This window comes from Rhinopithecus roxellana, chromosome 5 (genome assembly GCF_007565055.1).
Source record: "Rhinopithecus roxellana isolate Shanxi Qingling chromosome 5, ASM756505v1, whole genome shotgun sequence".
Taxonomy (NCBI): Eukaryota; Metazoa; Chordata; class Mammalia; order Primates; family Cercopithecidae; genus Rhinopithecus; species Rhinopithecus roxellana.
The window spans coordinates 124,303,416-124,320,432 of NC_044553.1; the positions used below are offsets into that span (position 1 = coordinate 124,303,416).

General features: G+C 44.6%; 1 protein-coding gene across 1 annotated transcript in view; it reads left to right on the forward strand.

Annotated features, from left to right (window-relative positions):
* The window catches only part of FAM189A1 (family with sequence similarity 189 member A1), a 455,305-nt gene that overhangs the window by 173,510 nt on the left and 264,778 nt on the right, over positions 1–17,017 (forward strand). The window contains exon 2 of the mRNA XM_030931413.1: positions 10,810–10,866. Within this exon, the coding sequence (XP_030787273.1) occupies positions 10,810–10,866 (57 nt within the window). The remainder of the gene's footprint in view (positions 1–10,809; positions 10,867–17,017) is intronic.

The following is a 17,017-nucleotide window of genomic DNA, read 5'->3' on the forward strand; positions in this document are numbered from 1 at the left end:
GCGTGAGCCACCGCGCCCGGCTCTTATGGTTTCTTATTCTTCTGAATCAGTTACGTTGGGTTTTCCAGTTAGGTGGTCACATTATTTTCAAATAGCAATGATTTTGCTTCTTCTTTCCAATGTTTATAACTTTCTTTTATTTTTCCTTTTTAGTTTTATTAGCTAGATACATTAGTTTTCTATTTTTATGTGGCAGATCGCCACACATGCATAGCAGGTTCAAACAGCTCAACGTTATTATTTCAGGGTTTCTAAGGGTTGGGACTCTGGAATGTTTTAGTTGGGTCCTGTCCCCAAGGTCTGCGGGCTGAAATCCTGGTGAGGCTCTCCCCAAGGTCTGCGGGCTGAAATCCTGGTGAGGCTGGAAGCATCTTCATCCAAAGGCTTGACGAGGGAAAGATCCACTTCCAAACTCCTTCAGGTTGTTGGCAGAATTCATTTTAGGGGTTGTGTGACTCAGCCCTGCTTCCTTGCAAGCTGTGGGTGGGGAAGCTCTCAGCTCTTCGAGGCATCTCAGCACTACAGCAGCCCACTTCTTCAAGGCCAACAGCAGAACTTCTTACACCTCAAATTGGGACTTCACCAAGGGCCCAGAACCAAAGGGCTTGCCTGATTAGGTCAGGCACACCCAAGAGAACTTCCCTTTTGATGAACTCAACAGCAAACTGATTTGGGACCTCCCATCCACCACTGTCAGGCAGCGTAACCTGATCACATACCTATTCATAGTCCCACCCACCGCCCATGGGAGAGGATTATATGGGGCATGTACACCAGGGAGTGGGGACCTTGGGGGCCATCTCGTAATTCTGCATACTGCATGAGTATTTTCAGAATCATTTTGTTTTATTTTATTTTATTTTTGAGGTGGAATCTCACTGTGTCACCCAGGCTGGAGTGCAGTGGCGTGATCTTGGCTCATTGCAACCTCCGTTTCCCGGGTTCAAGTAATTCTCTTGCCTCAGCCTCCCGAGTAGCTGGGACTACAGCCATGTGCCACCACACTCAGCTAATTTTTGTAGTTTTAGTAGAGATAGGGTTTTACCATGTTGGCCAGGCTGGTCTAGAACTCCTGACCTCAAGTGCTCCACCTGCGTCGGCTTCCCAAAGTGCTGGGATTACAGGTGTGAGCCACTGCATCCAGCTCTAAGAGTTCTTTTTTGAAAGAGAAAATTGGATGTCTCCCATGCATCTACTGAATGATCAAATTTTTCATTTTTGTCACATTAATATGCAGAACCTTCATCTCATTCCTCACATGAACCCCCTATGTTCTGTATTCTTTTAAATGTACTGCTGAATTCTGTTTTCTAACCTTTTATTTAAAAATGATGTACCAGTAAAATTATCATTTTAATGCACTGTCCTATGAGTTTTTAGCATTTAAATTTGGGTGTTTATATCTAGTATGTGTAGTAGATGAGGAATGCTAAGTTTTTGAGTCTCTGTCTTTCATGTTTGGTTTTGTTTGGATGTTGGCCCTTGAAGTTAGGGAGAGCCCCGCTTTGTGAGGAGAGGGAATAAGTTAATGTAACTTTTGCCAAATAAATGATGAGGGGGGAAGGAGTTAAACATCTGAAAGAGCCCAACAGTGCCTGATACATGGGGGCAATTCATTAAATATTGATCCAGCACATGAAAAATAAAACAAAAACGATGTACTTCTATTTAAAAGCCATTGGTCTCTTCCTTATGTTTGTGATATTTTACAGGTTTGTGATTGTTACATTGACCTTTATAAAGAGAATTTGGAAATTCCCCCTTTTTGTCCCTCTGTGCTCCAAAAAAATTTAAACAGCTTTGGAAATCTTTGTACTTAGAAGTTTTTAAAGACTTTGCCTGCAGCTGTTGAACCATATTTCCAATTTATTGGTGTTTATGGGAACAGTTAGTGTTTTGGTCTTTTGGGGGATCAATTGTAGTAATTTAGCAAGTTATCTTTGTCATCCTGGGTTTTGAATTTATTTGCATAGAGCCCTTGCTTGCTTTCTTGATTATACTTTTTTGCCAGTTGACAGCATTGCCTCTTGATGTACATTCTCTACAGCTCTGTGAGTGAGGACCGCTGTTCTTTCTAACCACTACTAGCTTGACAGGCAGCAACGGACCTCTTATTTCACTTTGCATTTTATTGGTTACTTGTAAGGTGTTTTTCTGAGTAAATTTTTTTTTTCTTTTTTTAAGATGGAGTCTTACTCTGTCGCTCAGGCTGGAGTGTAGTGGTGCAATCTCGGCTCACTGCAATCTCTGTCTCCTGGGTTCAAGAGATTCTCCTGCCTCAGCCTCCTGAGTAGCTGGGACTACAGGCACATACCACCATGTCTGGCTAATTTTTTGTATTTTTAGTGGAGACAGGTTTCACCATGTTGGCCAGGCTGTCCTCGAACTCCTGACTTCAAGTGATCCATCCACGTCGGCCTCCCAAAGTGTTGGGATTACAGGTATGAGCCACCCGCTGTGCCTGGCCTCTTGGTAAATTTTTTTGAGGAGCAGTTGCCTTTTTGTGAGTTTTAGCCAGTAAGCTGGGTGGCTTACTGGCTAAAACTCAAAATAATGTAATTATTTTACATTTAATATTTTAGTCATCTTGTAATGTATTTTGGTTTGTGAGAGGAAACTAATTTTAATTTCTCTTTCTGCTTATTTATTTACATTTAACAATTATCTCAGAACCATTTACTGAATAGCCTTTCCCCCCATCAGTTACTATGTCATTCCTTGTATAACTAAATTATATAAATTAAATTGTAAAAACGAATTTAATGTGTTCACATGCAAAAAAAAAAAAAAAAAAAATGAAGTTGGACCCTTAAGTAACATCCTATGTAAAAATTAACTCAAAATGGATTAAAGACCTAAACATAAGAGCTAAAATTATAAAACTCTTAGAAGGAAGCTTAGGGGAAAAGCTTTACAATCCTGGGTTTGGCAGTGATTTCTTGGATATGATGCTGAAGGCATAAGGTACAGAAGAAAAGTAGGCAAACTGGACTTCATCAAAATTAAAAACGTGTGCAGCAAAGGACACTATTAATAAATAGGCAACCCACAGAATGGGAGAAAGTACTGGAAAATCACATATTTCATCAGAAATTATTATCCAGAATATATAGAAAACTCCTAAAACTCAACAACAGAAAAGTAAACAACTCAATTCAAAAATGGGCAAAGAATTTTTGGCAACTTGGAGGAACCTAGAGGACATTATGCTAAGTTAAATTAGCCAGACACAGAAAGACGAATACTGAATAATCTCACTTGTCCGTAGAATCTTAAAAAAAAAGTCAAACTCATGGTAACAGAGAGGAGAAGGGTAGTTGCCTGGGGCTGGAGGAGAGAGGGGAAAGGGGAGGTGTTGGTCAAAGGGTATAAACTTTCAGTTATAAAAGAAATACATTCTGGAGATGTAATGTACAGCATGGTGACTATACTTAATAATGTGCTGTATATTTGAAATTTTCTAAAGAGATTTTATATGTTCTTATCAGACACTCAGAAGAAATGGTAACTAGTGAGGTGATGGTTATGGTTTGATTGTGGTAATCGTTTCAGAGTATATGTATATCAGAATCATGTTGTACTGTACATTTTATATACAATTTTTATTTGTCAGTCATACCTCAATAAAGCCAGGAGGAAAGCTTCAAAGATAGGCAAAAGACTTGACTAGGCCTCTCTCCACAGAAGAGATACAGATGTCTGATAAGCACATGAAAAGATGCTCAGCATCACTAATCATTAAGGAGATGCAAATAAAAATCACAACAATGGCTGGCGCGGTGGCTCACACCTGTAATCCCAGCACTTTGGGAGGCCCAGGCAGGAGGATCGCTGGAGCTTAGGAGTTCAAGACCAGCCTGGGTAACATGGCGAAACCCCCATCTCTTAAAAAAAAAAAATACGAAAACTAGCTGGGTGTGGTGGCATGCCCCTGTTGTCCCAACTACTCAGGAGGCTGAGGGGGAGGATTGCTTGAGCCCAGAAGGTTGAAAGTGCAGTGATCACGTCACTGCACTCCAGCCTAGGTGAGAGTGAGACTCTGTCTCAAGAAAAAGAAAAAAGGAAAAAGAAAAAATCAAAATGACTACCACTTCCTACCCATTAGAATGGCTGTTACAAAAAATAATAGCCAAATGGTAATTCTATTTGTAATTATTGAGGAGGTTTATACTGTTTTCCACTCTGTATTGTTACAAATAAGATTACCATATGATCCAGCAATTTCACTTCTGGGTACATACCCAGAAGAACTGAAAGAAGGGTCTCAAAGACATATTTGCACAGCCATGTTCATAGAAGCATTATCCTCCTAGCTGAAAGGTGGAAGCCACTCAAGCATCGATCTGTAGATGGGTGGCTCAACAGAATGTGGTCTGTACGTACAGAATACTGTTAGACTTTAAAAGGAAGGAGATTCTGACACATGCTACATATAGATGAACCTTGAAAACATTATCCTGAGTGATAGAAACCTGTCACAAAAGGATAAAATTATGATTCCACTCATATAGAGACAGAAAGCAAAATGGTGGTTGCGAGGGGCTAGAGTGGGGGAGGGAATGGAGAATCAGTGTAAATTAATGGATACAAAGTTTTAATTTTGCAAGATGAAAGGTTTTCTGGAGATGGATGAGGAGAATGTTTGCACAAGGTGAATGGACTCACTGCCACTGAGTGTACACTTAAAAATGGTTAAATGGTAAATTTCATGTATGTGTATTTTGCCACAATTTAAAAACTAATTTTTTAAAACCCTAATATATGCCTAAGTCTGTTTCTGGGCATTACATTCTGTTCTTTACATGTCTGTTTGTTCTTGAGCCACTTTTAACTATTGTGGCTTTCTAAACTGTTTTTGTTCCTGGGAATTTTTAACTTAAAATAATGAAGGGGCGAAAATTGTGTCCAGTAATACGTAAACTTCTTTCCCTCCACATAGTTCAGTGACATTGTTTCTTCTCTACTATCACATGTTTTTCCTTCAGATAAATTTTTGAATCATTTTGTCAACCTTCAAAGAAGCCCGTTGGGATTTTGATTGAGATTTCACTAAATTAATTTATGAATATAGAGAAATTAGCATTTTTATTATCTTTAGGTTTCCTCATTTGGGAACATGGTGTCTATGTCCATTTACTAAAAACCTTCCTTCCTATGTCTCAGTAGAGTTTTGCAGTTGTCTTTTAAAAAACCTTATACATTTATCATGAAGTTAATTCTTGGATAGTTTTTAACTTTTTTGCTTTCGTGAATGGAATCCTTGTTTTACAGTTTCTTGCCAGCGCGTAGGAAAGGTACTGATTTAGAAAGGCTTTGGGTGGGAGTAATATTCTTTTCCAAGGGAAAATGAATGGAAAGAATAATTCGGGATAACATTTTGTTTTTTTGAAAGTAAAGTGATTTGAGAAACATGGTTGCTGGGGCTAAAAGAGTAAATAAATAATATGGCATGTGGAATACTTTGGAATTTATAAAGAATAATTTTATTAGCTAAATAAAGTTTCATATTTTGATAGCTTTAACATTAGTTAACTTTTAAAAAATAAAAATGGCCTCTATTCATTGCTTTATTGGTGTACTTATGTGACCATTAAAAACAGCAGGAATGGGGGATTTCCTTCTGATTCTGGCATTTTGGCTGAGTAGGCACTTTGAAGGATGCTGCTTCTATAGCAACTATACACCACAAAGGACATGCTCCTTGAAGCATTGCAGATCTTCAAGGTCCACTGCCCTACTCCCAAACAAACAAATAATGAACTGAGGCCAGAGTGGCAGGTGACTGGAGTCACAATGACAGGGAGCAGCATCAGGCGGCATGTAGCTGGAGAAGGGACTTGCCCTGAGCATGAGTGCCCACCATAGCAGTGAGACTGAGCCTGGTGCCCACTGCCAGGTAGGGGCTTGGCCTGGGGTTTCTACTGTGCTGTGAGCTGAGGCCCTCAAGGATCACAGTGTTTCCAGATCCTGGGTGCATTCCTGTTACTGGCAGAACTATACCTCTCTAGGGAAACGTTTTCCAACCTGGCTCCACAGAAGCTCACTGATGAGCAGCAGGCAACGCATGCACAGACACTTCCAAGCACTCAAGCATCAAAGAAAGCAAGTCACAATGAGACAACAAAGGGCAGACTTTGATACCCTCCTGGGACAACATGTCTTGGAATCTAGAACATTAGTGTATGAAATATTTAAAGTAAGTATCAATACAGTCATATAGATGAGCACACAACAAGGAACTATTTGAAATAAATACATTTGGAAATAAAAAAGCAGAATTTCTAGATATTTGAGATATTATCACTGAAATTTTCTAAACAAGTGCAGTTATATAGTTCAACAGCTGATTAGATGCAGTACAGAGACAATTGATGATCTGGAAGATACAGCTAAAGAAAGTAATCAGAATGAAGTCATGTGTGACATGTGTACGGAATATGTGGAAGAAGAACTAAGACATCTGGAGGATGGAATGTGAAGGACAAATATACAGCTATTGGAGTCCCTGGCAATGAGAATGGCAAAGATACAATATTTGAAGCGATATTAGCTACAAAATTTCCAGAACTAATGAATAATATAAATCCACAGATTCAGTAGCACAGTATCGCTCAAAGAAGATTAAAAAGAAATTCACACCTAACATGCCATGCAAAAAGTTCGGAATACTAAAGGCAAGGAGGTGATCTCAAAAGTCTTTAGAGAATGAGGACAGCTGACTTTCGGCTGCAACAATGGAAGCCAGAAAACAGTGGAATAATCGTTTCAAACTGTTGAGAGACACAACTGTCAACCTAGGGTGTTTCCAGCATAACTATTTTTCAAGCATGAAGGTGAAGTAAGCTACTTACAGATAAACCAGAAATGGGAGTTTATCACCAAAAGATCTGCTCTAAAGGAACTTTAATTGGCAGGAGGTGGGGTCATAACTTTTGGCATGACAGTCTAGTGAAGCCTGTGGATCCCTTCTCAGAGCAAGGTTTTTAAAAGCATGAAATAAAACTATTACAAAGGGAACAAATTATTTTGAAATTTTTAAACTAAAAGTATTTCTAAATGTATTATAATAATGTATGTGCTACCTAATAACCCACTAAATAACAAAATCCAGCAGCTAGCTACCCTAATGTCAGAGTAGATACCTGTAAGAGAAGGCAGCATCTTAAAGGGCAGGCCCAGGACAAATGAGTTTGTTACCAGGCACTTAGGAGAGAATGTGCACCCAAGAAGCATGCTTTGCCTCAGAACAGACCATGGTGTATTTCACCTTTTGGTTGCTTTTGACTCATGAGTTATTTAGAATATTTGAAAACGCTTTAACACTAATGGAGTTTTTTTTCTTTCATGAGGTGATCTTTGTCATCACTTCATAGTTTTGCTTCTGCTTGAGAAGACAATGAAAGCTGCAGAGTTCTTTCTCTATCAGTCGGTTGAGAAGAAAGGTAACTTTTCTCAGGGACATTATGAGTGTGATGTGTTGGTGCGGTCCCTGAAGGGAAATGGTGTGGAGGATGTTTGGACCACAGCCTGGGATGAAAGGCTGGGAGAGGGAATGGTGAATTGGAAGTTGCCCCAAGGAGATGGGGCAGAAAGCATGGACAGGGTGGGGGTAGCAATGAGTGTGTCCTCAAAGGTAGAGACAGATGGTGGAGGCCTGCATGCCTCAGCGAGCCTTCTGTGGCCCCAGCAAGACCCAGAGAAAGAAAGCCATGCCCAAAGCAAGGAGAATTGAGGGAGGGTGAAGTAGGAAGATCAGCTGCTCCAGGAGGCTGTAGGAAGAATATTGCACAGAGCTGCAGTCCAGGAGGTTTGGAAGATGGGGGATTGGTGGACTCAGAATATTATTTGCTGTGTTTTTGCAACAACAGTGCTTTCTGCAGACGCAGTGAATGCTGGCTTCTTAGTTGTAAATTGATACCACTGTAGCTATTGGGCAACCATCTGCCATATGTTTTGTGAAAGTAATTTACTTGGCTTTCAAAACTGTGTTGTAGAAGGATTTGCTTCACTATCATTTGCCTTTGGACCAGACTTTATTATCTGAAGAACATTCTTGATTTTAGGAAGTCAAATCACTTTTCAGTGTGAGAGGACAAGATTTAAAGAGCTAATTTATTCCAGGCCTCTGTGTCCAGGCAGGGCACCAATCAAATGGGCAGGTCTCTGACTCTAAGGATGTCATTATTTCCCGGCAGCCTGTTATCCCCTGTCATCAGCTTCAACAGCAGGAAGTTCTGTCTCTGTTCTAATTTTATCTCTTGCCTCTATTAGGCTGGGTGGGGAAGTGGAGAAAAGAGTGAGTTGGTGTCCTTGTGACGACTCATGGTGCCCGCAAGGTTCAGCCTTCTCTCCCTGAGCAATATGATGCCTTTTCCAATCTGTTTGGCTTTTTTCCCACAGCTGTTTAATTCTGTGTTACTCTTCCCCAACCCTCTTCGGTTTCTCTATATTCTTTGTGAACTGTGGACTCTGAATAATGATACCTATAAATTAAACAGAGGAAGGTTTCGTGATGCGGTAATTTCATGGCTAACTAGGTTCATGACCCTTTTTCTCATGAGAGTGGTGCAAAATCAACCTACAGCATTACTGAGATGTCAGAACGTGCAACATAGTCCTTGCTGGTAGCTGGAATTGAGCAAAAACAGTTGAAGATCCAATGGTTTCAGAGCAGGGGCTCTGAGCTTGTTTTACATCGACCACCCTTGGTCTCCAGTGGGCTGGAACAGGTCTCTCCAGAGAGGAGGCGCCCCAGCACCTGGGCCGTGAAAAGCCTCCCTCAAGCCATTCTACAGACCCTCCCTCATTGGTCCATGTTTTTGTTGTTGTTTTATTGTTTTGTGGCCAGATGTTTTTGAGACTGGACTAGTGTGGTGCTGGATGTGATAGAGGCTGCTGTGTCTGAGAGCTGGTTCTGTCCCCACGGAGGTGGCTGAGGGTGAACTGCAGTCTGTGACCAAGGGGACCTTGTGAGTTTGTCAGCACCGTGCCCTCCTCCCGGGTCTGACCGGTGCTTTTGGAGTTCCAGGGGCCATGCAGCCAAGCCCTTCCAGCCAGTGCCTGGATGCCTGGCTTGTGCCCACTGTGGCAAGAGTGAGCGATTTGTCTTCACAGGAGACCTGGTCTGCAAACACCTTCCTTGTAATTTGGCCATCTCACATGCTGCCCTGTTGAACGAGCCTTAGCCTCCTGTTCCTCCTTGGTTGGACATGGGGGTGAGGGAAAGGGAAGGGTCTCCAGGATTTGGGCTTGAGTGACCGGGAAGAAGGGGTACTCTTGTGGAGAGCAGAGGTTACAAGAGAAAGTGTGGGCTTCCGAGGTGGAGGCTGCAGCTGCATTTTTGGACATGTTGGGTTGGACAGATGCCAGGAGCAGAGCCTGTGGATGGTGTGATGCCATGGCCATGGCAAAGCCCTGGGCTGAAAATTACCTGTGCAGACACCAGTGGATGATGCTCGAGGAGCCTCAGGACAGCCACCACAGAGCCCTGGGGAGAGGAGACAACAGGCTTAGGAGACACAGGTCTTGGGAAACCAGGAAGAGGTTGGGGAGAGGGAGGAGGCCAGGAGGGAGACTGTGGAGAAGAGCAGCCCCTTGGGAAGTGGGGAGAACCACAGGGGAGTGAGGAGCCGCAGGAGCCCAGATGGGAGGGAGTCTCTGCCCTCAGCCAGGTGATGGGGACTGAGCTTTGTCTGTTGTACTCAGTGACTGCTGGGGAACCTTGGGAGACATTTGCTTGGAGTTGTGGAGCTGAAACTAGATAGATGGTAGTGGGTGGGAAGTGACTGTGTCTCCATGATCAGTTGGCCCTTCCTGGACACCAGCAAATCAGGAATGTGGGGATCAGAGCCAGTGTCATCCTCAGGGTACCTGGACTCGGGAGGCTGCCCAGGAGACAGGCAGGCCAGGAGCTGGACACAGGGCTAAGCAGTGGTTCTTCTAAGGGGTTCTTCTTAGAACTTCTAAGTGGTTCTTCACAGCATATTTATGTGATCAGGACAGTAAGGAGGAGGCAGGAGAGAGGGGATGACTTCTGGTGGGACCCCAGGCAAGGTCAAGGGCAGGACTTGGCCTGGGAAAGGAGTAGGCCTCTTGGAGTCAGGGTCTAGAAAGTTCTGGAGCCTCATCAGAAGACACTGCCTATGTACGGGTGAGGTGGGAAGCTGTGATGAGTGAAGGGGAGAGGCTCGCAGGGGCTGGAGAAGGGAGAAGGGAGTGCGTCAGGGGAGCCCAGCGTGTAGAGGGGAGAAGGAGCCTGCAGCCTCTGCCGTGCCCAGGGTCCATGCAGCCGTGGCAGGTGGCCGGGTGGCCCGTGGGTGGGGTTGCCTTTGCCTTTTCCCCAAATAGTGTTCTCTGTGATTTTTTTTTTTTTTTTTTTTTGAGATGGAGTCTCACTCTGCCCCCCAGGCTGGAGTACAGTGGTGTGATCTCGGCTCACTGCAACCTTCACTTCCCAGGTTCAGGTGATTCTCGTGCCTCAGCCTCCCGAGTAGCTAGGATTACAGGCGTGTGCCTAGCACAGCCAAATCACGTCGAGGACCAGGGTGGGGTGTTTCAGAAAGCCTGTCACTCTTGGGCCACCTAGTGCAGTGCACCAAGTGACCCCTCCATAGCGCCCTGGTGCCCTGAGAGACCAGTGTGCCTGTCAGAGTGGGTGCAAGCTGTGACAATGCAGCTCATGTAGCCCCACCACCGTGTGCGTGCTGTGTTCCACACGTCCTTCTCCAGGTTCAAACGGTTCACCATGTTTTGATTGCCCATGACAGGTTTCGGAAGCATCTCACCTTCCTGTACCTTTTGTCCTTCCAGGTGCTGCTGTCGGGACTCATAGGTGTCGTCTCCTGGAAGAGGCCTCTCTCCCTTGTGGTAAGTGGCACCTGTGTCTCCAGGTGGCCTTGGAGCAGGGTTCCACCTTCAGATGTGTGAGCAGGTTGGAGGCAATGGCGAAGAGAATTCTAGCTTCTTTTCAGGCAGCAGGAAGCAGAGCTTGATAAAATCTCACTGCTGAAGGCTGATGGGCTCGTGAGAAGCGCTGTGTTTCTTGCAGGAGGTGCTTCTGAGAGCGCCACTCGGTGTCTTGCTGAGATGCTTCAAGGGCATCCTTTGTGTTTGTTTTGTTTTGGTGTCCTGCTGTAAGGACTGAGCGTGAACCAAGGACTTTCTTTTTTTTTGAGACGGAGTCTCGCTCTGTCACCTAGGCTGGAGTGCAGTGGCATGATCTCGGCTCACTGCAACCTCCGCCTCCCAGGTTTAAATGATTCTCTGCCTCAACGCCCGGCCAACAAGGGCATTTTAAGAGTGTGGATGCGGCTTGGCGCGGTGGCTCAGGCCTGTAATCCCAGCACTTTGGGAGGCCGAGGCGGGCGGATAATGAGGTCAGGAGCTCGAGACCAGCCTGGCCGACATGGTGAAACCCCATCTCTACTAAAATTTCAAAAATTAGCCAGAGCATGGTGGCGGGCATCTGTAATCCCAGCTACTGGGGAGGCTGAGGCAGGAGAATCGCTTGAACCTGGGAGGCGGAGGTTGCAGTGAGCTGAGATCGCGCCACGCCACGGCACTCCAGCCTGGGCAACAGAGAGAGAGTCCATCTCAAAAAAAAAACAAAACACAACAGTGTGGCTGCATGTGTTTCCTCTAGACATTAAAGCCTGTTTATGCACTAGGCATGCATACGTATGATCACACAAACAGATCATATTTTATCAGTGTTCAAGAAATGTTAGATTTTTGTGTTTTGGGGGGAATCTAAAATTCTGTGAGTAAAATAAAGAGAATTATTTGAATTGCTGTGGCATTGTGCTGAGGAGCAGGCCACGCGGGAGATGGAGAGAGGAGGATGGTTTTTCCCTTGGAAAAATACCCTAAGCAGATTTGTGTCTATTGATTTGTATGCCTGTTCTTCTCAGTGTATGCATTAATATATGTATGTGTCCGTGTCAGGACTAGAGGAAGAGTTTTTCCGGGTTTTGATAGATAATGAAACAGACCGTGTGGCATTTTTCTTCTTTTATATTAATCAATAATTTAAAATCTCCTCTTTAAGTGATTAGACTTGGAGATAATGACATGTAGTAAATATTAATGGGAGTAGAAAAATAACCCACATTTGTCTATTGCAAACACCTCTTCTTTCATGAGAGTGACCATGACGCCCTAAAATGGTATCAGAGAAGACAGGAGTGACCTTAGAGTCAGCTGAGGCTCCTCTTCTGCTGTATTTCGGCTCATATAAGGAAATTCCTTTTAGAAAAATATTTTTATTTAGAACTTTCAAACATACATAAAAGTAAAGAGACTGCTGTCATGAACCCCTGTGTACCCCTCATCTGGCTTCAACAGATGTCGACATCTGGCCCATCTTGTTTTGTCACTATCTCCCCACCCCTACCTTCCTCCGCAGCCCCTTGCTGGATTATTTTGAAGCTGGCTCTTGGTGCCGAGGGGAAATGCAGTGAATAGGCTGACTGTGGGATTGACATCCTTGGGGTATGCAGTGTGGTGACTGCGCTGCCTTCAGTGACCTGGGGACAGCTGCCTCCTCCGTCCACACCCACCTTCGTGGTGCAGACAGATTAAGCTCTCTAAACAAAGGAAAAGCCGCCTTCCGAAGAGTGGGTGTGTGGACGAAAAGACGAGAGGAATGACGTCCATCACCCAGTCACCCCCACGTGCCACCCCAGCCCTGGCCCCAGCATCGGGAATCTCACGGGGCTGGGCATTTTACCACGCAGGATGCATAAGTTTAGAGCTGACGAGGAATTAGGACCCCTGATGGTGGTGGCTGAGGAGTGTCCCAGGGAAGCCAGGGGAGCAGGCTGCGGTCTCAGGACTCATCACAGTAGAGGGACATAGCAACAGGTGGACCTACTGGAGCGGAGTGTTCAGAGCGCTTGCTCCCCAGCCCTGCCACAGTAGTTGGAGCAGGGCCAGCCTGCTCTCTGGGAGGTGGTCAGCACTGACCTCCCATGGACACATTTCCTCCCAAGCCCCAGGCAGAGGAGAAGGGGTTCATGTGGCTTGACTGACTTCCTTGCTTTATGTAGGGAGGTTAGGGTATCATTAGGGTGACACTAACTGCTGGCGCTACCCCCTGACTTTCAGTGGCTCTGTTAGAGTCATTAGGGTGACACTAACTGCTGGCGCTACCCCCTGACTTTCAGTGGCTCCATTAGAGTCATTAGGGTGACACTAACTGCTGGCACTACCCCCTGACTTTCAGTGGCTCCGTTAGGGCAAGGCTACTCTGGCCCTTGTCCAGGTCAGGCATGGCCTGTGATTGAGTCCTTCACAGAGGGACTTAGGGACCTGGCTCCTTCCACCCGAGGGTCGCAGTGTTTCCTAGGGCTGTGAGATCCGCTGCAAGTCAGTGAAAGGGAATAGAGAACAGAAAGGGAACCCTAGCAGTTTAATTTTCTTGGTCTGAAAATGACATTCATTGCTTGCCTTTCAAGCCATTCAGGAGAGCTTGTCATGAGGCCCCATCTAGGAACCCGTGGCAGGCACTGCCTCTCTGGACAGACGTTACCCAGAGGCAGTTTCCGCACTGCAGACGGAGTGTGTGGGTTTTGCTGGGTAGTTTGTTATCTGTACCATAAGAGTGTTCTTCTGTCGTGTTGACCACAACAGTACAATCTTTTGATTCATTAGCAAAAACTCACTCTCTGAATCATGACCATTGAGATAGTCTCGGCTTTGGCTTTATGAGGAGTAAAGGCATTCACAACAGATGCCAGGAAAATCTACAATATAAATATCTATTAGGGTGCTCTAGAAAAACAACCAATGGGAGATATACAGATATAGAGAGATATAGATCGATATACACACACATTCACCCATGTATATATAAATATCTAGATTATAACATGTATGTATGTGTATGTATATAGAAAGATTTATTTATTTTAAAGAATTGGCTCACACAGTTGTGGGAACAGGCAATTTGAAAGTTTGTAGTGCTGGCTGGCAGGCTGGAGACAGAGCTGAGGCTGTAGCTTTAGCGTGAAGGGAGGCAACAGGCGGAATTCCCTCCTCCCTGGAGGAGGTCCGTCGTTTTCTCTTCTTTCCTCTGACTGGGCGCAGTCCACCTACATTATGGAGGGTAATCTGCTTTGTTCAAAGTCTACTGGCTTAGAACTTAATCTCATCTACAAAAATATCTTCACAGCGACATCCAAACTAGTGTTTGACCACATATCTGGGTACTGTGGTCTAGCTGAGTTGACACTTAACAGGAACCATCCCCACAGAGTTTTTGGAAATGTGACCAAAGATCTTCTATCCAGAATAATCCCAAAGAAAATACTGTCAACAATGATGGCAACCATTCATCAAGTGGGACCTGTGTGTCCTCACCTTCACAACAGTCCTGGCAAGAGTAGGTTTTCCGACTCTTTTTTTATTTTTAAAGAGTTTTTAAAGTTTAAAATAGTTTTTTTAAAAAAGGTTTTTAAAGCGAGGCCAAGGCTTCCACACCTTAAGTAATGAGCTAGGACTTGAATGCAAAGCTCTCTGACTCCCAAATCCTCCTTTTTTCCAGCCGACTGTAGTCTGTGTGGACATTGTCTGTCTTCTCTAAGTATATGTATATCACATGACTTACATTCCTTCAACCTCATCTTCTTGTCCCTTTGTATTTTCTGTCTCAGTTGGTTACACCACTGCCCACCCAGTCTAGAAACGGAGAGTCACTCAGATTTCCTTCTCCTTCCTCATCCATCATGCTTATTCACAAGCTCTCTCTTTGTGACTCATTTCATTATTATTACTATTATTATTATTTTGAGACAGTCTCACTCTGTTGCCCAGGCTGGAGTGCAATGGTACGATCTTGGCTCACTGCAACCTCCACCACCTGGGTTCAAGCGATTCTCCTGCCTCAGCCGCCTGTAGCTGGGATTACAGTAGCTGGGCATGTGTGCCACCACACCCAGCTAATTTTTGTATTTTTGGTAGAGACAGTGTTTCACCATGTTGGTCAGGCAGGTCTCGAACTCCTGACCTCGTGATCCGCCCACCTTGGCCTCCCAAAGTGCTGGAATTACAGGCCTGAGCCCCCGCGCCCAGCCGTGACTCATTTTATTTGTATGCAGCTGCCCCTCTCTTCTCTTTTTTTTTTTTTTTTTTTTTTTTTGAGACGGAGTCTCGCTCTGTGGCCCGGGCTGGAGTGCAGTGGCCGGATCTCAGCTCACTGCAAGCTCCGCCTCCCGGGTTTACGCCATTCTCCTGCCTCAGCCTCCCGAGTAGCTGGGACTATAGGCGCCCGCCACCTCGCCCGGCTAGTGTTTTTTTTGTATTTTTTAGTAGAGACGGGGTTTCACCATGTTAGCCAGGATGGTCTTGATCTGACCTCGTGATCCGCCCGTCTCGGCCTCCCAAAGTGCTGGGATTACAGGCTTGAGCCACCGCTCTCGGCCATGCCCCTCTCTTCTCTCTGCCTTGAGCCACCATTCTAGGGCAGGTCCTTGCCTGGTATCTCATGTAGTAACCTCCTAACAGATCTGTGTGCCCAAAATCTGGCTCTTCTCCAATCTCTTCTCCACACACACAGAGGCCATGGGTGGTATGTAAAGTGTCCGCCGGACTGTGTCACTCCCCTTCTTTAAGCCCTTTGTGGTTCCCCAGGGCCCACAAAATGGAACTGAGGTTTTCCAGATGACGTATGAGACCTTGTGCAAGGAAAGAGAAAAAGAAGACCTAGAAAGCAAACTACCCTGTCCTGGGACTTAGCACTAGAATGGCTAGAAGTCTTGATTTCAATGATTTTTAAAATAAAAGCTCCTGCTTTTGTTGTCTGTACTAATTATATGTTTTTTTCTTCCTGGAAGTGTCAACTAAAGATGCAGCAGTGAGTTTTCTAGTTCATTCCCAGGGGGACACACTGGCCTGCCCTCCCCCCAACTCCTTCCATAAACACCACACAGTGAGTTGCCCTCTGTGAAAGGAGAGTATCCCTCAGGAGAGTGAGAAGAAGCAGTTTTGGGCCCATGGCTCCAGGGTCTGTGCAGCCACTCCATTCGCCTTGCAGGCCTGGCTGGCTGAGGACAGGCGTGAGTGGCCCCTGCTGCTGGAGCGTTTTGGTGCTGCCATCACTCTCCTGGCAGCAGCTTTCCTCTGCAGGGCTCCCAAGCACAAGGCCGTCCGGAGCCCTGCTGCAGTTCCTTCTTTTCATCATTCTGCGCTTACAGACACACAGAGCAAGATGAAGGAGAGCTGTATAGTGTCCGCCGGAGTGACTGATGTGCTGGAGGGTGAAGGCTCTGTTGGGGAAGAGGAAGAGAGGGGAGCAGCAGGCCACTGTGGGCATTCGGTGAGGGAGGCCTCCCTTTGTAGGCTGGTGAATACAATGTGAGAGGGAGGGGAAGAGGGGAAATGCTATGTGTGTGTGTGTGTGTGTATGTGTGTTTACCATAGTGTTTTATAAGTGCCTTTCCAAATGCTGAAAACTAGCGACATAAATAAAGAATATGTATTTTCACATTACTGGGATAGAGTTTTTTTAAAATCTGTGCTTAGTGTCTTCTATGATTGAGATAATTGTCTTCCTTACATTAAACTATAACAGGTTCTATATTATGCTGGATGCCAATTAAAAATCAGATTATATAGCTCTGATTAGATGATTTTTTAAAAGATTCAGTGAACCATCTTGTGATGGCTTATGTATCAATAATGAAAACAGTCTCCCATAATCACAGGTGATACAAGTTTTAAAACCTTGAGTACAGTAGCATTGAACTGGATGTTAGATTATTTATAATAACTGATACTATTGAGAGAGTAATAACTATGGAGTTGAAAACATTTTTTAGAATTTATTTTTACCAATAACAAATTAGTTGTAGTTTAGGACAGTTTTTTTTTTAAAGCAAAGTAAATCTACTTTAAGAAGCACTGATCTATGGGAATATGAGTACCACTATATGGTATAGATCCAATAATGTGTTTAGTACTGTTTGCATTTTATATTACATCGTTTGAGGAATCTGGCTTTTTGCCTTACTCAGATGGTGGT